Consider the following 24,543-nt stretch of genomic DNA (forward strand, 5'->3'; position numbering starts at 1 on the left):
AGTAAGACAGACTCATTGCACTTGTGACTTACAATCTAGAAAAAATAGAAATGTGTATCAAATTCACGGGTAATGGTGTAACTGTTCATGTGAGATTGTGAAACAGTATAAACAGTCAAAGGAAGGAGAGTTTGAGCTTGTATGACAGCTGATCATGTTGGCCACTGCCTCCTTTTCTATCTGAGGAAGGAGAGACAGCAGTAATTGTGAAGAAACTGGCAGGTGCTTTTCAGGGACCGGTTATCTCTATACTAAAAGACTGATCAGAGTTTTAAAAAGTATTTACGTAGCTGAATCAAGATTAAATTGTCTTGCCAAAATTACCTTGATTCCAAAACCAGACAAAGACCCCACTAAAAAGGAGAATTATAGACCAGTTTGTCTGATGAACATGGATGCAAAAATCCTCAGCAAGATACTAGCCAATCGGATCCAATGATGCCTTAAAAGAATTATTCACCACGATCAAGTGGGATTTATACCTGGGATGCAGGGCTGGTTCAATATCTGCAAAACAATCAATGTGATTCATCACATCAATAAAAGAAAGGACAAGAACCACATGATCCTCTCAATAGATGCAGAGAAAGCACTTGAAAAAATACAGCATCCTTTCTTCATAAAAACCCTCAAGAAAGTAGGGATAGAAGGATCATACCTCAACGAAAGACCCACTGCTGATATATCCTCAATGGGGAAAAACTGAGAGCCTTCCCTCTAAGGTCAGGACAGGGATGTCCACTCTAACCACTGTTAACTCAACAGACTATTGGAAGTCCTAGCCTCAGCAATCAGACAACGCAAAAGAATAAAAGGTATCCAAATCAGCAAGGAGGAAGTCAAACTTTCACTCTTCACAGATGACATGATTCTCTATTTGGAAAACCCAAAAGATTCCACCAAAAAACTGCTAGAACTAATCCGTGAATTCAGCAAAGTCACAGGATATAAAATCAATGCACAGAAATCAGTTGCATTTCTATACATCAATAGTGAAGCAGCAGAAAGTGAAATCAAGGAATTGATCTTGTTTACAATTGCACCAAAAACCATTAAATACCTAGGACTAACCCTAATCATAGATGTAAAAGATCTATATGTTGAAAACTATAGAAAACTTCTGAAGGAATTGAAGAAGACACAAAGAAATGGAAAAACATTCCATGCTTGTGGATTGGAAGAATAAATATTGTTAAAATGTCAATACTACCCAAAACAATCTATACATCCAATGCAATCCCAATCAAAATTGCACCAGCATTCTTACAGCCAAACAATCCTAAAATTTGTATGGAACCACAAAAGACCCCAAATAGCCAAAGTAATATTGAAAAAGAAAACCAAAGCAGGAGGCATCACAATCCCAGACTTTAGCCTCTACTACAACACTGTAATCATCAAAACAGTATGGTACTGGCACAAAAACAGACACATAGACCAATGGAATAGAATAGAGAAGCCAGAATTGGACCCACAAATGTGTGGGCAACTAATCTTTGACAAAGCAGGAAAGAGTATCCAATGGAAAAAAGTCTCTTTAGCAAATGGTGCTGGGAGAAATGGACAGCAACATGTAGAAGAATGAAACTAGACCACTTTTCTTAAACCACAAAAATAAACTCAAAATGGATGAAAGACCTAAATGTAAGACAGGAAACCATCAAAACCCTAGAGGAGAAAGCAGGCAACAACCTCTTTGACCTCAGCCGCAGCAATTTCTTACTCAACATGCCTCCAGAGGCAAGGGAAACAAAAGCAAAAAATGAACTATTGAGACCTCATCAAAATAAAAACCTTCAGCACAGCAAAGAAAACAATCAGCAAAACTAAAAGGCAACCGACAGAATGGGAGAAGATATTTGCAAATGACATATCAGATAAAGGGTTAGTATCCAAAATCTATAAATAACTTATCAAACTCAGCACCCAAAAACCAAATAATCCAGTGAAGAAATGGGCAAAAGACATGAAGAGACACTTTTGTAAAGAAGACATCCAGATGGCTTGCAGACCCATGAAAAATGCTCAACGTCACTCATCATCAGGGAAAAACAAATTCAAACCACAATGAGATACCACCTCACACCTGACAGAATGGCTAACGCTAACAACTCAGGCAACAACAGATGTTGGCAAGGATGCAGAGAAAAAGGATCTCTTTTGTACTGTTTGTGGGAATACCAACTGGGGCAGCCACTCTGGAAAACAGTATGAAGGTTCCTCAAAAAATTAAAAATAGAACTACCTTATGACCCAGCAATTGCACTACTGGGTATTTATGCAAAGGGTACAGGAGTGCTGTTTCGAAGGGGCACATGCACCCCCATGTTTATAGCAGCACTATCGACAATAGCCAAAGTATGGAAAGAGCCCAAAAGTCCATCAATGGATGAATGAAGAAGATGTAGTGTGTGTGTGTGTGTGTGTGTGTGTGTGTGTGTGTGTGTGATGGAGTATTACTCGACAATCAAAAAGAATGAAATTCTGCTGTTTGCAACAATGTAGAGTGTATTATGCTAAGTGAAATTAGAGAAAAACAAATATATGACTTCACTCATATATGGAATTTAAGATACAAAACAGATAAACATAAGGGAAGGGAAACAAAAATAATATAAAAACAGGGAGGGAGACAGAACATAAGAGACTCTTAAATATAGAGAGCCAGCTGAGGGTTGCTGGAGGGGTTGTGGGTGGGGGGGATGGGCTAAGTGGGCAAGGGACATTAAGGAGGACACTTGCTGAGATGAGCGCTAGGTGTTACATGTAGGGGATGAATCACTGGAATCGAATCCTGACATCATTGCACTATATGCTCACTAACTTGGATGTAAATTTAAAAAAATTTTTTTAAATAAAAATTTTGAAAAACAGCTAAAAAAATTAAATCTTCTTAAATAGAGGGAAGAAGGTATATTTAGAGACTTCTATCATATTTCTGTCCAAAAAAGCAGATTGATAGGATTTTAGGAGCAGTGCTACATTTAAGAATACTTCTAAAGAAAACCGACATATGCTCAGCAAAGAGAATAATAGCGTTTTAAAAAATTAATAGATTTTGTGTCTTAGAGCAGTTTTAAGTTCACACCAGTTTGGAGTGGGAATTCTAGAGTTCCCCACTACCTTCCCCTCCACATACACAGCCTCCCTCAACATTAATATCACACACACAGTGGTAGGATAAGACTTCAATAGATTTTTCTGACCCATTCTATCAGAACATTAACCTTTTTTCTTTGCGACTCTTAAAATCTTTTTTGTATTTGTGTTTAGAGTCTGTGTGTGTGTTTATGAGCAGTATTTTGTCATCCTGTTGTCTGAGGGAGAGGTCTCTCACTTCATGGTGGAGCCCCCAGGCTATGTTTGCGTTCCATGTACTACTGCTTAGGCAGGCTGTTCCCTCTTTATGTTCATGGTCAATCAGAGATCGGCTTCCGAGTTTATGAATACTTCTTCAACGTAATTTTAGGAGCCTGGTTTTACTTCACAGAAAAACTGGAGATTACAAACAATGTTAATTGGCGAGGGTCCGCATTTTGGCTGCGTATAGCTGCCCTTCAAGCTCAGGGTCCTTTACTCTTATTAGGATCTTGATTTTTATTTTCCTCCTTGAACCATCACCACAGTGATGGGATTAAAGTTAAAACCAGTACATTCACTATTTAAGCAAATTTAAGCAGCTTTTGCCATTTAAGCAGCTGTGATTAGAAAAGCAGATTGCGGAGGGGTGCCTGGGTGACTCAATTAGGCGTCCTCTGTTGGCTCAGGTCATGATCTCATGGTTGGTGAGTTCGAGCCCCATATCAGGCTCTGTGCTGACAGCTCAGCGCCTGGAGCCTGCTTCAGATTCTGTGTCTCTCTTTCTCTCTGCCCTTCCCCTGCTCTCTTTCTCTCTCTCTCAAACATTAAAAAAATTAAAAAAAAAGACTGGATTTACTAAAGGGATGAGACTATATGGATTTTATTCTACTGTACCCATTCCCCATTATCTCTGTTGATATATTTTTATCTTTTTAGATCGGGGTAATTCAATAAGTCACTTCTTTTTTAAAATAAGGTTTATATTCTGGACTGTAGTTGCTTAGCCTGATGAGAGCTTTCATTTCATCATGGATAATCTCAGAGGCTGAAATTGACTGCTGTCAATATTTGTTACTATCATTCAACTTACTAACTTTGTCTACTTTTTCACTGACTCTCAAATCTTGATATTTTCAGATTTTGCCGTTGAACAAGGGTATGGCTTTTTAACGTTGTGTAGTTCCTTATTTTAACATAAGATGGCAGCATTGAAATTCACGTGGCAACAAGTGATTTTATTTTTTATTTAGTTTTTATAATTTTTTAAAGTTTATTCATTTATTATTTCCGAGAGAGGGAGAGACATGGAGAGCCCGCACAAGTGGGGGAGGGGTAGACACACACACACACACACACACACACACACACACACACACACACAGAATCCAACGCAGGCTCCAGGCTCTGAGCTGTCAGCACAGAGCCCGGCTGGGGGCTTGAACTCAACAACCGTGAGATCATGACCTGAGCTGAAGTTGGACACCTAACCGACTGGCCCACCCAGGTGCCCCAATGGGTGATTTTAAATAGCTGTTTGGGTCGTTTGGCCCGTGGGAATTAGGGAGGGGGGGGCTTGTCTTTTAAAGTTCTTGGAAACGTGTGCAGATTCTAAGTCCTCAGGACGTGTGTGCCGGTCTTTTTGCTCCCTTTCTGCAGTCAGGGTTCCATGGAGTCCAGGTGGATGTTCCAGCAAACTCTGGGAGTGCTGCCTGTCGAAAGAAACTGGCTAAATAAAGATTAAAGTATATGGGGCGCCTGGGTGGTGCAGTCGGTTAAGCGTCCGACTTCAGCCAGGTCACGATCTCGCGGTCCGTGAGTTCGAGCCCCGCGTCGGGCTCTGGGCTGATGGCTCGGAGCCTGGAGCCTGTAGCCTGTTTCCGATTCTGTGTCTCCCTCTCTCTCTGCCCCTCCCCCGTTCATGCTCTGTCTCTCTCTGTCCCAAAAATAAATTAAAAAAAAAAAAAAAAAAACGTTTAAAGTATAACTAGTCTGGCTGTGCCAATGTCCGTCTGGTTTTGGGAAAAACTTTTGGACTCTCCGTAGAGCATAGGTGTGTGGTGTCTGGAACTTTATCTCGGTGTCCACTCCTCGGTGCCTAGAACGAGCACGGGGTACATACAGTTGGTGGTCGCTACGCATCACAGGACTGTCTGCAGTCCTCTCTTTCTCTCCCGTCCGTTGTCCCTGTTTTAGTCCGTGCTTCCGTCATGCAGGCGTCCCAGCCGCAAACTGCCTCATTCTGGACTCTGCCTCCCTCACCTTCTACCTCTACTCACCGTGTTGCGTTCTGTATTTGTCGTTTTGTGGGGTTTTTTGGTTTTGCTTCCAGATTTAGATCTGTTCCTTCCACGTTTTTTACCCCACCGCTCCGCCCTCAGTTCAGGCCAGTATCTTTCTCTTAGATTTCAGCAACTGCTTCTAAGTGCTTGCCTGGCCTCAGCGTCCGCCCGCCTGACTCCCGTGTATTATGCAGGCGGTAGAGGGTGTACATCTAAGTTACTGTCTCAGGGAGCTCATGTCCTAGTTTGGAGGATATTTATATAACAGCACTAAAACCGGTTTTTAAAAAAGTGCTAAAGGAGAATGAATTTGAACTTTGGAATTTGGTAAAGGCTTTATGGGACGAGTCCTTGAGGTTGGTCACTGAAGACTTCTTTCAGTAGCCTCAGTGTATCCACCCTTAATACTCGTTTTAATTTCTTTAAAAGGTTTTATTGACCTATCATTGATGTAAAGTTAAGTGGTACATATTTAAAGTGTACAATTTGGTGAGTTTTTACATACGTACATATACGTGAAACCGCCAGCGAAAGCAAGATAACGGAATATCCATCCTGTGCAAAGATTTCTTTGTGACTCTTTCCACCTGCCCCCATCCCCAGGCCAGCCGCTGATCTGTTTTCTGTCACTCTGGATTAACCTATTTTTTCTAGATTTTAGATAATGGAACCATCTACTGTATACATTTTTTGATTTGACTTCTTCTAGCACAATGGTTAGGAGATTCAGCCACGTTGTTAGGGGTTGTTAGGCAGTCCCTCCCTTTTACAGCTGAATGGTATTCCATCATACGGACACACGCCAGTTCGCTGATCCATTCCCCCTGCGGTAGATGTTAGGTGGTTTCCCGTTCAAGGCTATTCCACGTGAAGCTGCTGTGAACTTCGGTTGTCCTGCTGTGGACCTGTGCCTTCTTTCCTGCCGGGTGACACCTAGTCAGAGAATAGCTGAGTCCCCTGTCGGTGAATGTTTCCCCTTCTTGAGAATCGGCCAAACTCTTCCTGTCCGCGGTGAGAGCTGACGTACTCTACATTCTGGCTGACGCTTGGTGTGGTAGGTCTTTGTAATTTGAGCAGTTCTGATGGGCACGTAGCGCCTCATTGTAGTGTTTGCATTTCCCTAAAGACTGTTGACGTGCACCGCCCTTGCAGGTGCTCATTTACCACCCTAGTGTGATCTGCCGAAGTGTCTTCCCATCTTTTGCCGTTTTGTAAGCGGGTTGTTTCTCATCTTTTATCGTTGTCAGAGTTCTTTGTACATATTCTGGGTACAGGTCCTTTCTCAGATTTATGCCCTACAGATATATTCTCCTAGTCTGGGGTCTGCCTTTTTGTTTTTGTAAAAATGTCCTTTTTGGGCTGATGGTGCCCTGCTATGGAGGCAGGTGCCCCCGAGCGTGTGTTTGGTCCCTGTACGTTGGGAGGTTTTCCTAGTCTGCATTATGGGAAACAGACTACTCCTGGCCCTGGGTTAGCTTTGGGAATGGTTTCACCTGTTCCTTCCCAGTGTTTTTTCCTGGATTTGGATGGTTTTCTCAAGTGTGTGCGGATCGGTGCCAGCTGCAGCCTCGAGGTGTGGGTCCCTGCCGGTCTCTCTTCTCTGGAACTCGGTCCTGTGAATTCCGGCCAGTGTGGCCTCCCTGAGCTCTGGGTCCTGTCTCATCCACACGGGAAGGCGGTCACGCTCCGCCCGGGCTCCCCTTCCCTGTGCTGCCACCTGGAACCCCTGGGCGGTGAGCTGGGGGAGCTACTTAGCTTTTCTCGCTCCTCCTCTGCCTCGTGCTGAGCGCCTCAGAACCACCGCCCCATGTAGGTTTTCAGGCTTCGGGTAAATCTGGTCCCTGTCGCCCTGTCTTGGCTGAAAGCGGGTTATTTCGGTTGTATTTTTGCCTGAGAAAAAACTTTATGCTCAAGCCGTTTTAGTTCTACATTTGTGCTAAGCTCTCAGTCAAACTGATGCTTCCCCAGATGCCTCACGGGGCTGATGTTTCAGTCAGATGTATAAACAGACTTAAAAAATATCTCTTTTCCCTGGTAATTTTCTTCCCAGAGCATCTCCTGTGTCTGGCACTTCACGTTTGTGTCCTTACGTAAGTATGGGAATTGTCTGAGTTGTCTGAAGCTGGGTTTGAATTCCTGGATCGCAATTAAAAATGTACTCTGTGTCGTATTGGTTGAGAGTGAAACACGAATTAAGAGTTTAGGAAGATCTGAGCTGAGTACGTGTAGAGGAAAAACCTGCAGTTATCAGTTGTTTTTATGATTGAGCTTCTTTGTGTGACTTTTAAGTACTTTCTTGAGGTGTTTTGCGTACATTGAACATACATAGTCACCAACCCTCGTGTAACAACGTAATTTGAGACTTCAAATTCAATTTTGTTTTTTATTGAAGATTTAGTGAAATCTCCTTACCAACTTGTGTACGTAAAAGGGGGCTGTTAATTTGGAGAACTACATTCTTACGTCGCTAGATAGAGTTAGGTAATCTGCTTGCCTTTTTCTTATTTCTGTGGTTCTCTATATTTGTTAGTACAGAATATTGATTTGTTTCCTTATATTTGTATTAATAGTTTACATTTTCTATGATGTTTTTTCCTTCTTAAAGCTAAAATGTGCCTCTTTTTTAAAAGTGGTTTTGTCACGTTTTGGAAAATGTAACATTCCAAAATGCATTTGATAAAAATGCATTTTTGTCAAAAGAAGAGAACAGAGTTACTGGTATCCTATTTCACGTCTTTGTATTCCTTGTTGTTTGGGAGACCGTTCTAAGAATTCTAAAGGATAGTCGTTACAAGTCAGGGATAGACGTGAACTTGACAAACATGACCAGTGGATCTCTGTGTTGGGGACACCTGGGTGGCTCAGTCAGGCGCCTGACTCTCGATTTCGGCTCAGGTCGTGATCTCAACGTCGTGAGTTCGGTCTCTGCGCAGACAGTGTGGACCCTGCTTGGGATTCTCTGTCGTCCTCTCGCTCTGCCCCTCCCCCACTCGTGTGCTGTCTTTCTCACAAAATAAGGTTAAAAAGAAAAGAAGTCTGTGTTGGTTGATGGATCAGAATACGGAAAATACAGAAAGATTTCATCGGCTCAGACATTTGAAATACAGGCCTCATTAGGGTAAGATTACTAGGCTTCCCCGGAGCCCACGTGGTGCAGGAGGCACCAACAGGTGCGGGCCGGACGTGCCGCGCTGTCCCTCAGGATGTCAGACTGTGACACGCAGCGCAGGGAGTCTCGGCTCCCAAGGCTGTACTCCCGGTTCCGTGGGTTCGTGTGTTTCTCAGGGATGAAGTCCCAGTCCTTGAGTCAGATTCTCAGTGGTCGTGTGTCCCCAGAAGCTTACGGCTTCAGTAGGTATCGAATCCGTGCCTCAGTACCGAGGGCCCGGCGGCTCCTGCTCTAACAACACTGACGTCTTTCCGCCAGAAGACTGCGTTCTTTTGTTACAGATGAGAACCTGGTACCTCCCGTGGGGACACCCTGAACCTCCCAACCTTGTTCCTGGGATGGTCACGACAGAGAAGGCCACACGGAATCAGAGAGAGTGGGATGTAGTGTCTTTGGATTGCCTTCAACAGTCCAATGAAAAAAATTATGTGCCGTGGTCTTAAATTAGGAATCGAATAAACTGAGAAGTGGTGTTTTCCCCCACATTCTTTCCCCTTTTATCCTCCTCACATTACAGTCTCTCATTCCTCGTGTTCTGACCCCCCACGCCAACACACACGCACCCTCCCTTACTTCCTCATTCAGACACACACACGTCCTACCCATTTTCCGTTGCCAATATTTCGGGCTTAATCATAGGCCAGCTTTGCTTTGAAGAAGCTTGGGAATGAAACCCACCAAAGTTCTTACGCCGCCTCAGGACTCTGGTGTATTCAAGGAGAAGCTGGGGATTTGGTTCTTTCAGTAGCAGGCGGGCCTCACTGGATGTTCCTAGCGGACGGCCCAGAGCATTTCTGAGATTTATTTTCTGTTAGGAGACGGAGCAAAGAGCGGGGTGTTCTTGAAATAGAACCACTTAACTTCAGAGAAATTATTGATTTACTTTACAGAACCTGGTACATATCTTTAACGGCTTCTGATAAAAATAGGGCCATAAATAAATACTCTTAGGTATTTGCTCTGTCATCTTTAGAGCTAGAAAAACAAACAAAAAACCCTTTGTGCGTATGTCCACACAAACTCCACAGCTCTTTAGTCTCCACTAATTGAAGATATCCAAGTCCCTACTTTTAGTGCGTGGATGTAATTTAGGATAGAAATACAATATGTTTTCCATTTAACATTAATGCTGCTTAACTTTGTCAAAGAAAACTGAGATGTGAGTAAGTCTTAAAAGGGGGGCAAACACGTATACGCATGAGCAGCTGTTTAAAGGGGAATTGTATTAGCTCTTTGGAGGGAGAATATACTCTTTTTTTGGTCACCCGTATTCTCGTGGTAGCAGTTTGTTCCTTTGTTTTTTTAATTAACGAACTTAATTTTTTTAGAGCAGTGTTAGGTTCACAGCAAAACTGGGCAGAAAGTACAGAGTTCCCATAAATTCCCTCCCACACCCCAACACACACCACACCACATTGGGACCTTCGCTACACTTGATTACCCTACACTGACACACCTCATGGTCACCAAAGTCCACGCTTACATTAGCGCTCACTCTTGGCGTTCTACGTTCTCTGGGTTTGGACAGATACACACCAACATCTACCCACCGTTGTAATACCCTACACGATAGTTTTACTGCCTTCAAAACCCTCTGTGCTTTGCCTGTTCATCCCTCCCTTCCCCCAACCGCTGGCAACTACTGATCTTTATACTGTCTTCATAGTTTTGCCTTTTCCAGAATGTCACATATTTGGAATTGTACAATAGCTAGCCTTTTCAGAATAGTTTCTTTTACTTAGTAATACGCATTGAAGTTTCCTCTGTGTCTTTTGATGGCTTGATATTGCATTTCTTCTTAGAACTGAGTAGTATTTCATTATCTGGATGCACCACAGTTTAGTTACCCCTTTACCTACGAACAGGCCTTCTTGGTTGCTTCAAGTTTTGACAATTTGTAAACATCCACGTTCAGGTTTTTGTGTGGACATAACTCTTTAGTTCATTTGCATAAATACCAGGCAGCACAATTGCTGGATTGTATGATGAGAATATGTTTAGTTTTGTGAGAAAACCTCCAAACTGACTTGCACAGTGGCTCTATCCATTTGCTTTCCCACCAGCAATGAATGAGAGTTTCTGTTGTCAGCCTTTGGCATTGTCAGTGTTCTGGACTTCTGCTGATAGTGGAGTGGTGTCTCATTGTTTTAATTTGCAATTCCCTAATGATGTATAATGTTGAGCACCTTTTCATATGCTTAGTTGCCATCCGTTTATCTTCTTTGCTCAGGTTTTCTGTTCAGGCCTTTGGCCCATTTTTACATTTAGAGGGTTGGTTGTTTTTTTTATTGTTGTGTCTTACGAGTTTTTTGTATATTTTAGATAACTCCTTTATCAGATATGTCTCTTGTAAATATTTTCCCACAGTCGGTGACTTGTCTTTTTATTCTCTCGACATTGTCTTTAGTAGAGCAGAAATTCTTACTTTTAATGAAGCCCAGATTATTAATTTTATCTTAAATGGGTCACGCCTTTGGTGTTACATTTAAAAAGTCCTTGCAATACCAAGGTCATCTAGGTTTTTCTCGTACGTTATCTTCCAGGAGTTTTATAGTATTGAGTTTTACATTTAGGTCTGTGATCCTTCTGAGTTAATTTTTGTGAAGGGTACAAGGTCTGTGTCTAGGTGCAATTTTTTTCACGTCCAGTCTTCCAGCACCATTTGTTGAAAAGATTGTCTTTGCTCTATTGTATTACCTTTGCTTTCTGATCTTTACTTTGTCAAAGACCGGTTGACTCTATTAATAGGGGTCTATTTCTGGGCTCTCTGTTCCTTTCTATTGGTCTGTTTGTCTTTCGCCAGGACCACACTATGTTGATTACTTTAAAATTACTGTAAGTCTTGAAATCAAGTAGTGTCAATCCTGCAACTTTCTTTTTCTCCTTCAGTGTTGTTTTGGCTCATCCATATTGTTTTGCTTCTCCGTGTAAACTTTAGAATCACAAAATCACTTGCTGGGATTTTTATTAGGATTGTATTGAATCCATAGATCAAATTGGGAAGAACTGACATTTTGACGGTATTGAGTCCTCTTTGATTCTTTCATAAGAGTTTGGTACTTTTTCTTATATAGATCATAGACATATTTTATCTTATACCTAAGTATTTCATTGTGATGGTACTAATATAACAACAATGTGTTTTTAATTTTAAATTTCCACTTGTTTATTGTTGGCATATAGACAAGCGGTTGGCTTTTATGTATTAACCTTGTAGCCTGCAAACTTGCTATACGTACTTATTAGTTCCAGGAGTTTTTGGTTGATTTTTTGGATTTTCTACATAGACAATCATGTCATCTGCAAACAAGGCCAGTTTTATTTCTTCCTTCCTAATAGGTATACCCTTTTTTCTTGTCTTGGAGTGTTAGCTAAGACTTCCAGTATGATGTTGAAAACTAGTGGTGAGAAGAGACATCTTTGCCTTCCTTGTACCTGATCTTAGCAAGAAAGCTTTGCATTAAGTATGATGTTAAGTGTAGCTTTTTGCATATGTTCTTTATCCAGTGGAGGAAGTTCCTCTGTTCCTAGTTTGCTGAGAATTTTGATCATGACTGAGTGCTAAATTTTGTCACATGGTTTTTCTGAAGCTCTTGATGACATGATTTTTCTTTTTTAGCCTGTTGATGTGATTGTTCGCATGACTTTTGAATATTGAGCCAGCCTTGACACCTGAGATAAATCCTACTTGGTTGGGGTGTATAATTCTTTTTATACATTGTTGGTTGGATTCAACTTGTTAATATTCTGCTTAGGATTTTTGTGTGCTTCTGTCTTCATGTATCTTGATTGGTTGTGTTTTCTAGGGGTATCTTTGCCTAACTTTGGTATTAGGGTAATACTGGTCTCAGAATGAGTTAGGAGTTCTTTCTCTTTGCTTCTGTTTTCTGGAAGTGCTTGTAGAAAATCGGTAGAATTTCTTCCTTGAAGGTTTGGTAGAGTTCACCGGTGAATCCTTCTGGAAGGAATCCTTTTGGGAGGTTATTAATTACTGATTCAAGTTTTTAGTAGATATAGGCTTACTTGGATCATCTATTCTTGTGTTTTGGCAGATTGTGTCTCATGGAATTGGTCCGTTTTATCTAGGTTATCAGACTTAGCAGGTATGGAGTTCATAATATTCCTTTATTATCTGTTTAATGTTCATGGGATCTTTGGTGATCTCTTTTCTTTCTTTTCTGATATTAATAATTTGTGCCTTCTCTTTAGCCTGGCTAGAGACTTACTGATTTTATCGATCTTTTCAAAGAACTAGCTTTTGATATTGTTCATTTTTTTCTAAAGATTTCTCTGTTTTAAATTTCCCTGATTTTTGCTCGTATTTTTAATTTTATTTTCTTCTGCTTACTTTGGATTTGATTTGCTTTTCTTTTTCTACATCCCTGAAATGGAAGCTTAGATAGTTGATTTTAGATCTTTCTTCTTTTCTAATATAGGCATTAAGTGCTATCAAATTCCCTATAGGTACTGTATTCACTGCATCCCACAAATTTTTGATAAGTTGTGTTTTCATTTTCATTTCATTCAAAATGTTTGCGAATTTCTTTGGAGTTAAATTTCCTTTGAGAGTTCTTCTTTGACCCATGTGTTATTTAGAAGTGTGGTGTATAACCTCCAAGTATTTGGGGGTTTTCCAGTTGTCCTGTCAGTGATTTCTAGTTTCATTACATTGAGCGAATGTCACACAATTTCTGTTCTTTTAAATTTTTTAAGATGTGATTTGTGTCACAAAATGTGGTCTCTTAGTGAATCTTCCATGTGAAGTTGAGGAGAATGTATAATCTGCTATTGTTGGATGAAATCCTCTACAGATGTCGGTTAAATCCAGGTGATTCATGGTCTTGTTGAGCTTAATTTCTCTTTACTGACTTTTTAGCCTGCTGGATTGGTCCATTTCTGGTAGAGGATTGTTAAAGTCTCCAACTATAAGAGAGAGTTTATCTGTTTATTCTTGTAGTTCTGTCAGTTTTTGCCTCATGCATTTTGTTCTGTTAGGCACATACCTACATACACATTAAGGAATATTCTATCTGCTTGGAGTAGTAACCCCTTCATCAATATGCAATGCCCCGTTTATCCTTAATAACTTTCCTTGCTCTGCAGTTGGCTCTGTCTGAATTTATATAGCTACTCCTGCTTTCTTTTGATCAGTGTTCATTAGCGTGCTATATCTGTCTCCGTTAGTTTACTTTTAATCTGCATTGAAAGTGGGTTTCGTGTAGGTAACATGTAGTTGGGTTTTGTGCTTGGTCCACTCTGACAATCTTTGTCTTTTAGTTGGTATATTTTGTCCGTTGACTTTTTCAGTGATTATTAATACAGTTGGATTAATATCTACCATATTTGTTACGATTAGCTATTTCTTGCCCTTGTTCTTTGTTCCGATTTTATCTTCCACACTTTTTCTAACTTCTGTGGTTTCAGTTGAGGATTTTGTATCGTTCCATTTCCTCTTCTTTCATAGCATATCGGCTGTATTTCTTTTCTTGGTGGTTGCCCTAGAATTTGCCATATGCCTGCACAACTAACCTAAGTCTGCTTTCAGATAACACTGTTAGCACTTCAGGGGTAGTGCACGCACCTTATAACAAACTGTTCCCAGTCTTCTTTCCTGTCCCTTGCGTCATTGCTGCCATTCATTTTACTTGCACATAAACATACGTGTGTGTGTGTGTGTGTGTGTGTGCGCGCGCACGCATGAACACGCATATATAATCAAGTGCGTTATTGCTATTATTATTTTGAGCAAATTATTATCTTTAGGTCAGTTAAGAATAAAAAAATACAGTAGCTCAGTGGGTTAAGTGTCCGACTTCAGCTTAGGTCATGATCTGTCGGTTCGTGAGTTCCAGCCCCACGTCGGGGTCTGTGCTGACACCTCGGAGCCCCGAGCCTGCTTTGGAATCTGTGTCTCCCCTCTTTCTCTGCCTCTCCCTCTCTCACACTCTGTCTCTCAAAAAATAAAGAAGTGTTAAAAAAATTAAAAAAAAAGAAATCATAAACATTTTTATTTTACCTTCACTTATTCGTCTTCACTGTTTTTCTTTATGTAGATCTGAGTTTCTGACCTACAACTATTTCCCTCTCTCTGAAGAACTTCTTTTAACATGCCTCGTGAGACGTGTCCACTGGCAACAAATTTCCTCAATTTTTGTCTGAGAGAGCCGTTATTTCTCTCACTTTGGAAGGATGATTTTGCATGGTACAAAATTCTATGTCGGTGGGCTTTTTCTCTCAATACAGAAATACTTCACTGTCTTGCTTGCATGACTTCTTTCAAGATTTTTTTCTTTATCTTTGATATTATGAAGTTTGAATATGGTATGCCCAGGTACAGTGGGTGGTTTTTTTGTGGTTTTTTGTTTTTATTTGCTTGGCGTTTGAGCTTCCTGGATCTGTGGTTTGGGGAAATTCTCAGTCAGTATTGCTTTAAATATTGCATCATTTTCTGTCTTTCTCATCTCCTTCTGGTATTCCCATTACACATGTTCATTAAACCTTTTGTGATGGCCCCGCAGTTCTTGCATATTCTGTTCTGCTTTTCCCAGTGTTTATCCTCTGTACTGTTCAGTTTGGGAAGTTTCTGTTGTTATGCCCCAACTTGGAGATTCTGTCTGTGTCCAGGTTACAGACACATTCCTCGCTTCTGTGCCATGTTTTTAATGTCTAGTACTTTTTTGATTCTTTCTTAGAATTTCCATCTCCCTACTTACATTATCCATCCATTTTTGCACGTTAATATTTGTTGTTGTTTTTCTTTTTTATCATGGGAGGGGTGGACGCACAAGCTGGGGAGAGGGGCAGAAGGAGAGAGAGAGAGAGAGAGAGAGAGAATATCTTAGGCCCCATGCTCATGTGACATGGTACTCAATCCCATGAACCATGAGATCATGACCTGAGCTGAAATCAAGAGTCAGATGCTCAACCAACTGAGCCACCCAGGTGCCTGTGAAGCCCTTACATATTAATCATAGTTAAAAATTCCTGGTAATTCCACCCTTATCTGCCATACCTGATTCTGGCTCTGATGTTTTTTCAGTCTCCTTAAACTATGTTTCTGCCTTTTAGTATACCTTGTAATTTTTTTGTTTAAAGTGGGCATGACGTGCTGGATACAAAGACCTGTGGTAGATAAGCCCTTAGTAATGTGGTGGTGAGGTGTATACTCCTGTAGACCTGGGATGAGGTCTCAGCCTTTTGATGAGTCTGTGGCTCAGGCTGTGGACGGCACCAGTGCTTCTCACTTCCCCATCCTTAGGTGGCACAGGACGGGTGGAGGTGGCTAGAACTGGGTATTTCCCTGCCCCTAGGTAAGTTAGACTCTGGTAGAACAGTTTCTCCTGAGGGTAGGCCTTGTTAAGAGGAATAGAAAGCTCCGTGTCTTTCAGAATGGTTCCTTTCCCCTCCCCCTGCCAGCAACAAGAAGGGATTCACTGTGAGGACCTGGCCGGGTTCCTGGAAGTAACACTCACTAAGTGTGGGTGTTCCCCAGGGTCCCTCGATGTTTTTAACTCTGACTCGCCCATATTGAGCCCCTAGCCATTCGTCACTAACAGTAGAGGTTTTCCCACCATGCCCCAATGCCCGCCGTCTGTGTCTCCAATTTGGGGGGTATCACTTTGCCTTCTGAACTTTGGCTCAGGTCATGATCTCACGGTTTGTGGGTTCAAGCCCTGCATCGGGCTCTGTCGCGCGCTCTCTCTCTCAAAATAATATATAAACATTAAAAAAATGTATACCTAGAGTTTGATATTTTGGCAGTTGAGTTTCAAACAATAAAGTAAAAATCAATTTATGTGTTGCTTAATCATTGTAAGAAAAGACAAAAAGCATTCTGACGTTCTTAACTATAAGGAGATCCCTGATTTGTAGTAGAGAGTATAAAATGGCTGAATAATTATTGGCTTTATTCTTTGGAATTTTATACCTCGTAATTATAAGTTAGGTGTTTTACTTCTACTTTCTTGGGGAGTCTTGAAGAAGATTACATTATTACATTTAGTTTTAACACTGGAACCATTAAGGATTACTAAGATGAATTTGGCTAGGAAAACATAAAATAGTGAAGAAAAACAATTATGTTGGAAACTGAAGTGATTTATATTGTGAGCTATAATTTAATGGAACTACTTTTGAGTTAGTACAAAAAATACTTAACATTCTTTTAGATTTCTTACCTTATTTAAGAGTGTGTTAAATTCTTTCTGCCTTAACCCAACCTAGACATTTAGTGAGCTCTGAATTCTTTTCTTTTTTTTTTAATGTTTATTTATTTTTGAGTGAGAGAGAGAACACAAGTCAGGAAGGGGTCAGAGAGAAGGAGACACGGAATCCGAAGAAGTCTCCAGGCTCTGAGTTGTTGACCCAGAGCCCGACATGGGATTTGAACTCACAAACTGCAACGTCATGACCTGAGCCGAAGTTGGCCACTCAACCGACTGAGCCACGCTGGTGCCCCTGAAATTTTTTAATGCCAAAATCAAGAAAGAGATTTTTAAAATTGTGTAAAACTTGAAAGTGCTTAAAGAATTTTTAGGCCACTTCAGGGTTTCAATTTTATGTTCATGTTGATAATATATTTTATAAAATATCCTAAGGCATTCTTTTCTATTTAATAAGGTTTTTCTCTATGGGATAAAATTTCTCTAAGCCAAATTTTTGATAGTCTGCTTTCTTGACATTTTTGAAAAGCCATAAACCAAACCAATTAAGTGTCTTGTATGCTCAATAAAGATTTGTGCACACACATTTATGACTGATTTACATACAGCCCATGAAATGATCCTTCTTTTCAGGTATGGATGAAACAAATTGATGAATGAAACAAATTAATAGCTAGTGTTTTTCTAGTGAGTTAAGAGATCACTTGGATAAGTAAGTTAACCCCAGTTTTTTCGTCTGTTAACAGGCGATGATAATATCCATGTCGTAGGGTAAACCAGCCGTGACCCTTTACTGAGCCACAGTGGGCAGCATTTCTGTTGTAAGACTTACTAGGAATGTATCTGTGACCCTGCTGAGACACCGTCTCCTCTAAGTTCACCCAGCTCTTCCCCAGCCAGGAGGGTTTGCTTCCCTTTGTTCAGTTCCCTTAACACAGGAGTGCTAATCTGCAAGAGCCAGGAACATGTTTTATTCGGATTTTTTGTTCTTTCATCTTTATAACCTTTCTTATTTTTTCCTCCCCTTCTAAAAACAGATAAGCACAAACAGCAAAAAACACCTAGCATGGTACCTGGCACTTGGCAGGGAATGATCGGACCTGTCACCCCTATAAGCTTAAAATATTTTTATCTGGTTATTGTAGAAAATACAACCTGCAAATAATTGTAAGTTCCGTATTTCCTACGTACACATTTGGATTTCTAAGCAAATTAGTGTTTTCCGTGTTTAAGACTGTTTTGGGGAAGGCTATGTTAGTTTTCGCCCCATAATCAGTAGTTATCCTTGTCTCAAGTTATTATTATTGTATTGGTGAATTTAACTATTGGTGAATTAACTATTTGCCTGGAATACTTTTTTATTGAAGTATGATTAATATACTGTGTTATATTCGTTCCAGGTGTACAATGTAATAATTCAACAGTTCTGTACCTTATTCAGTGGTCACCATAAGTATAGCCACCATCTGTCATCCGACAGCGTTACCTTACTGATTATGTTCTCTATGCTGTACTTTTCATCTCTGTGACCTATTTATTTTGTAACTGGAAGTTTGTACCTCTTAATCTACTTTATCTATCACACGCATACCTCCCCCCTGGCAACCCCAGTTTGTTGTCTGTATTCGAGAGTCTGGGGTTTTTTGTCTCTTTTATTTCCCATTTGTTCATTTGTTTCTTAAATTTCATTTAACATAATACCCTCTAGGTCCATCCACATTGTTGCAAATGGGTCCTTTTTATGGCTGAATAATATTCCATTGTGTGTATATACCACATGTATAGAACACCTCTTTATCCATTCATCTGTGAATGGACGCTTGGGCTGCTTCCTTATCTTGGCCGCTATAAATAATGCTGCGATAAATGTAAAACATTTTTTTTTTAATTTAGATGTATCAAATGGCAGAAGACATTTATTTTTGTTAACAGAGCTCCCTGTGTAAATCTAATATATAAACTAACTTGATTTCCCATAAAATTCCTGAGTATTTTCAAAGCATAGTTTTCCTCAACTTTCTTCTAAAAAATAGCTGATTTTAACATATAAGTGACAGTAAAGCAAGTCAAAACAGAAAACGAAGTTTGATTGCTCTTTCTACATAAAGAGCCTTCAGGTTTAAAACTTACATGTGGGTCCCAACCTAAATTTAATTTTTTCTGTAGCTTGGATGTCATTACTGCGACTTTGGACTCATGATTTGTACATAGCCGTGTTGGTTTCTTCCCTTTCCCTAGCACGCATTTTTTTATACATGTGCTTGTTATTTGTCTCATATCTTTCTTTCCATTTTCTCTTTATCTGATTGACTTTTGAGTCCAAGTATATAGGGCTGTCGTCACCACTGTCTGTCATATACTCCTATGTGGGTATGCTGTATACAGTTCTACGCAGTAGTCACGAGCCACACGTGCTCATTCATTCGGCACTTGAAAATGGGGCTGGTCTGTATGGAGATGTGCTGTGAGCATGAAGTACACACTGCATTTCGAAGACTTGATAGAGAAAAAGAGTGTAAAATAGTTCATTGATAATCTTGCTGTAATTGGTTGAAACTAGAAAATTTTGTATCGTATATTGTCTTACATTTGTTGGAGTTCCTCAGTGGGGAGGAGAGGAGGGTCGCTGACTGGTCTTTCTGCAGGACTCTGGAGGTATTGCTGCGATCCTTCCTGACCTCTTCCCATCCTGATGGATCCTTTGGATAACGGTAATGGAGCATCAGGATGAGAGCCTGTCCTGGCTTTGCAGTTGCTTCCTTGTACTAGATGACTTAAAACGTAAACCAGAGCAGGCGACCCTCAAACAACAACAGATTTAAACTGGGTGGGTTCACTTACATGGGCGTTGTTTTTTGTTTGTTTGTTTGTTTGTTTTTCAATAAATGCAGTGTAGTACTGTGAATGTGATTTCTCTTTCTTAGGACTTTCTTAACATTTTCTTTTCTCTACTGTGAGAATACAGCATGTAATGCATATAACATACAAAATATGTAATATATTGCATTATGTATGTATACACTGTAACATGCAAAATGTGTTATGTGTTATATACAGTCAATAGCATATTATAAAAAACAGCAATCAACTGTTTATGTTATCAGAAAAGCTTCCGGTCAGTGTATTATATACAGTCAATCAGTAGTCTATGATAAACAGTCAGTTAACTGTTTATGTTATCATCAAAAAGGCTTCCAATCAACAGGAAGCTAGTAGATAAGTTTTTGGAAGTCAAAAAGTGGTACACAGATTTTTAAAAAATTTTTTTAATACATTTATTTATTTTTTATAGAGACAGAGCACAAGTGGGGGAGGGGCAGAGAGAGAAGGCGACACATAATCCAAAGCAGGCTGCAGGCTCCGAGCCGTCAGCACAGAGCCCGACGCGGGGCTCGAACTCACAAACCGCGAGATCATGACCTGAGCGGAAGTCGGATGCTTAACCGACTGAGCCACCCAGGCGCTCCGGTACACAGATTTTCTACAGCACGGAGGTTTGGTGCCCCTAACTCCTGCATTGTTCACGGGTCAACTATATTTTTACATGACTTACTTATTATGTATTACCGTTAAGTTCCATTATCTTCACATTATGGCAGTGGTATTAGCTCTGGCTTGCATTTGTTCAAATGCGTAAAGGCACCAGGTAAGTAATGAATGAATCCATCTTGGTTAGACAGTGCGCAGTGATAGATGTCCTGGGCTGTGGGTATGTATGTCCTCTCCGGAGTAACCCTTATTCCTGTTCAGCTTATTTCTTGCCTTACGGGAGCATATGTTGTCAGGTCTTTTAGGTTTTCAAGAGGAGCCAAAAATCTGTGGATTTTTCCGAATCTGAGATCCACCCGATCTTCAAAGACTGACAAATAATGCAGAATCCAAAACTAGTTATGCAGATGAAACCAAATATAACTGTGGTCTAAATGATAGTGCTTTGTAACTTTGGGCCTAAGGGGATGCTTCTTGGAAATAAATACAGATTTTAAATACTTTAGATGACCGAATTAAAAAATACACCAATTAAGAAGAGGGAGTAACCCCCCCCCCCCAACTCCCTCTTCTTAAAGTGCTTATTCCCTTTTAGAGAATATTAATCTCAGAGTAGTGGATAATTGAGAAATAGTATGTTACAGTTTCTATGTATTTTTTGAGTAGTTCTAGTACTGTATACTTTTATTTTTTGTAGGGATGTTTTCCTGCTCCTTATTCTTCTATTTACTTTTCTATCACTCATTTTAATGTGCATTTAGTTTCTCTGAATATTTAGAAGGCGGCTCACGTCAGGATGCTTCTTTAACCTCCTGGGGCTCCCTTCTTTGGTACTGTATGTGTGTGCTGTTCAGAAAATGGCAGGTTGCTTTCTGAGATCTCCTGGTTCTGGTTTGCTGCCCTGACCTTGATCCGACTGGCGCTTTTTTTGGCCTTTGCTGTCCCTGTCCGACTCAGTCTTGACTCCCTCCCACAGCTTCTAGTGTGTGCAGCCTCTGGGCTAGAATGGGGCCTTGGAGTGGCTGTTTCGAGAGTTCCCGGTGGCTAGATTTCTCCAGCCCTGGGAGAGGTCTGACGTGGTCCTCTCTGCACCCGCCAAGTGTGAGCTCTCTCAGTACCTACCAGCTGTGAGCTCTCTCAGTACCCACCAGGTGTGAGTTCTTTCTGCACCCTCCAGGGGTGAGTTCTTTCTGCACCCTCCAGGAGTGAGCTCTCTCTGCACCCACCAGGTGTGAGCTCTCTCTGCACCCTGTCGGTGTGAGCTCTCTCAGTACCCACCAGGTGTGAGTTCTTTCTGCACCCTCCAGGAGTGCGCTCTCTCTGCACCCACCAGGAGTGAGCTCTCTCTGCACCCTGCGGGTGTGAGTTCTCTTAGCACCCACGACCAGGTGTGAGCTCTTTCAACACGCTTTTCCACACGGACACTGATCATGTTCAGGTCTGAGGCTGTTGGTGATTCACTGAGAAAACCTTTCCCTACTGTTATTTGTAAATGTTTTCTTTGGGTTTGGGATCTGCTCTCTAGTTCTGTCTGAATTTGTGGGGAATCATGAAGGTCCAAACCTGCTCAAATGCTGCTGTCCACTGGGAAACCCAGGTGCCCCAAGTGTGTAATCTGGTGTGGGGCTGGCAGGCTAATCGATTAGACGGCTCAGTGTGTTTGAGTAGATTTACAGATTTTGTTTAAGAGCAAAGTTATATTCTTTCTATTAAAGTTGGGGGAAAACTAAGTCATTTGCTGCTGTATATATATATTAAAAAAAAAAAAAAAAAAAGCCTTTACCAAGAAAAGGCATAGAAGGCATAGAAAACTTGCAGTAAAAAAAGGTGACCTAGCTCATGGTGTGGAAAGCTGTTGTATTGCTGGCCCCGTGCAGACTCCACTCCAGCCACAAACACGGCTGGGCGGCTGGAACAGGTTGTCTCTCTGCCCTTTGTGGTTCTCTTCCCAATGTAGTGCCCAAGGCAGGTCTTATAAAACATTGAAGGAGTACATGAGTTACCGTTCACTGTTCAGACAGGTTTGAGCCAAGACCTTGACTGAGTATCGCTTGTCCCCATTTCCCAGATACAGATACGGTAGCGCCTGAGGTTCGTTCAGAAGCCCTCTGTGGAGTAATCAGTGTTTACTAAGGGCCAGTGTGCTCAGTTTCCTTCACGGAAGGGCCATACGCTTTTGAAATCCACATCTGCTTCGAGGTCGTTAATGTCCTAGTAAAGACTCTCTTCTCTCTATGTAAAGAAGAGCGTGTGTGCAGTGTTTTAGATGGATTTGCAATACCACAGCGATCCTGAACTGGGAACTTAACCCTGAGTGTAAAACATTCAGTTCTCAGCCACACAGAACCTTAGCCGTGTTGTTGGCGTCTGTACATAAAGATTTGAAAAGGTGAGAACGTTGTGTGCTCCTTCTCACTACTGTAGATATTACCTCCACGACATGAATACATACACGTATTTTTTCTCCATTTGTCTTTCAAGGTCTCAGCCAGTTTCCTCTCCAGTCGTCCTGCAGTTCGGTCACGCGGAGACCCTTCTTCCACTGCTCTCTCTCATGGGCTACTTCAAAGACAAGGAGCCCCTGACGGCTTACAATTACAAGGAACAGATGCATCGGAAGTTCCGAAGTGGCCACATTGTGCCCTATGCCTCGAACCTCATGTTTGTGCTTTACCATTGTAAGAATGCGAAGACCCCCAAAGAAGAGTTCCGGGTGCAGATGCTATTGAATGAAAAGGTGTTGCCATTGGCTCACTCCCAGGAAACTGCTTCCCTATATGAGGATCTCAAGGAGCACTACAGGGACCTCCTCCAGAGCTGTCGCGCCAGTGACGAGTGTGAATTACCAAAGGTGAACAACACGTCTGATGAGCTATGAGTCACCGGACGGGATCTTCCGTCCGTCAGGGAGTGACCCCGCGCTTGGAGTGGCTGGGCAAGCCGCGGTTGCAGGAAGCTTTCCCAGTACTTGTGTATTGCTGTCTTTTCACAGAAAGACGTCGAGTTTCTTTTTGAATCTGGACAGGGATGTGTAAGCAGCGGTCCTCCCGGGGCAGCTGTCTTACGGGGGAAAAGTCTGTTGGGAAAAATAGCCGGCACTGCACGTGTTGACAGAAATTAGATTCTTCCTATTTGTAGAAGAACTCTCACACTGACACAATATGATTTCACAGTGATCCTTGAGGGTGCTGGAGTCACAGCGTCTGCCCCAGGGATGATCGTAACTTCACGGTTGTGCTGCCCTTCGCTTTCCCGCAGGTGGCACGGCTCTGCTGTCATCCGTCTGCCGCGGAAAACAGGCGGAGCCCCGGGAGCGTCACTCTGGAAGAAGCTAGCCTCTCTAGTGAAGGATTCGAAACGACATTAAGAAATAGAGTGTGATTTTCAAAGGACACCTTCACCGAAGGAAGATAGAGTATAATAAAACAGATATTTTATAAAGTATCTGAACACTTTTTCAGTAATTCCTTTTGACCTCCTGGTGAGTCTTGCGAGGCCATTCCTTAATTACTACCTTAGCTGCTCTGCATTTGTAACGGTGGAGGGACAAAGGGGACCATTAGCAGCGAGTAAGACGGAAAGAATCAAAGTTTCTTAGTCCGTTGCTTCGCAGTTTGGTTTGTTTGTTTTTTCATTCTATCACTTTGCCTCTTTTTATATATTGCCTCTATGTGAAATGTATCTTTTGGTTATTTATTGCTTTTCCATTCTCCCCCTTCCCCTCCCCACCCCCCATAAAGATTTCATCCTGGCTGGCTTAGTTTCGTAGATCTGAACCCATTTTTCAGATACTTCTGAGTTTTGTCAGATGCTGTGAAAGTGTTTGCTATAATAATAAACAGAATTCTTGTGACTTTATTATCAGGTCTTTTCTGCTGTGTTGATACAGGCAGTAAATGATGGTAAAAAGTTGGAGTTTCAAGTAGCTTTGACTAAATCAGGCAATATAAGGCAGTTTTATTCTGATAGAAATTTCCTCAAGTAAATTTCCACTTTAAGAGAAATGGAAATGCATTTTCTTAAAAATCCAGGGGCGCCTGGGTGGCTCAGTCGGCTAAGCATCCGACTTCAGCTCAGGTCACGATCTCGCGGTCCGTGAGTTCGAGCCCCGCGTCGGGCTCTGGGCTGATGGCTCAGAGCCTGGAGCCTGCTTCCGATTCTGTGTCTCCCTCTCTCTCTGCCCCTCCCCTGTTCATGCTCTGTCTCTCTCTGTCTCAAAAATAAATAAACGTTAAAAAAAAAAATTAAAAAAAAAAAAATCTAGATAAGAAGTATCACAACTATATACTGAAATTATAAAAGAAGTTGCATAGACCATCTGTTGATGATTGATCCTCAAATGAATTATGTTCATAAAATAGAT

General features: G+C 41.3%; 1 protein-coding gene across 1 annotated transcript in view; it reads left to right on the top strand.

Annotated features, from left to right (window-relative positions):
- The window catches only part of MINPP1 (multiple inositol-polyphosphate phosphatase 1), a 47,142-nt gene extending 23,104 nt beyond the window's left edge, over nt 1-24,038 (top strand). The window contains exon 5 of the mRNA XM_049646044.1: nt 22,662-24,038. Coding sequence (XP_049502001.1) covers nt 22,662-23,058 — 397 coding nt within the window. The 3' untranslated portion in view covers nt 23,059-24,038. The remainder of the gene's footprint in view (nt 1-22,661) is intronic.
- The last annotated feature ends 505 nt before the right edge of the window (nt 24,039-24,543 follow it).

This window comes from Panthera uncia, chromosome D2, assembly GCF_023721935.1.
Source record: "Panthera uncia isolate 11264 chromosome D2, Puncia_PCG_1.0, whole genome shotgun sequence".
Taxonomy (NCBI): domain Eukaryota; kingdom Metazoa; phylum Chordata; class Mammalia; order Carnivora; family Felidae; genus Panthera; species Panthera uncia.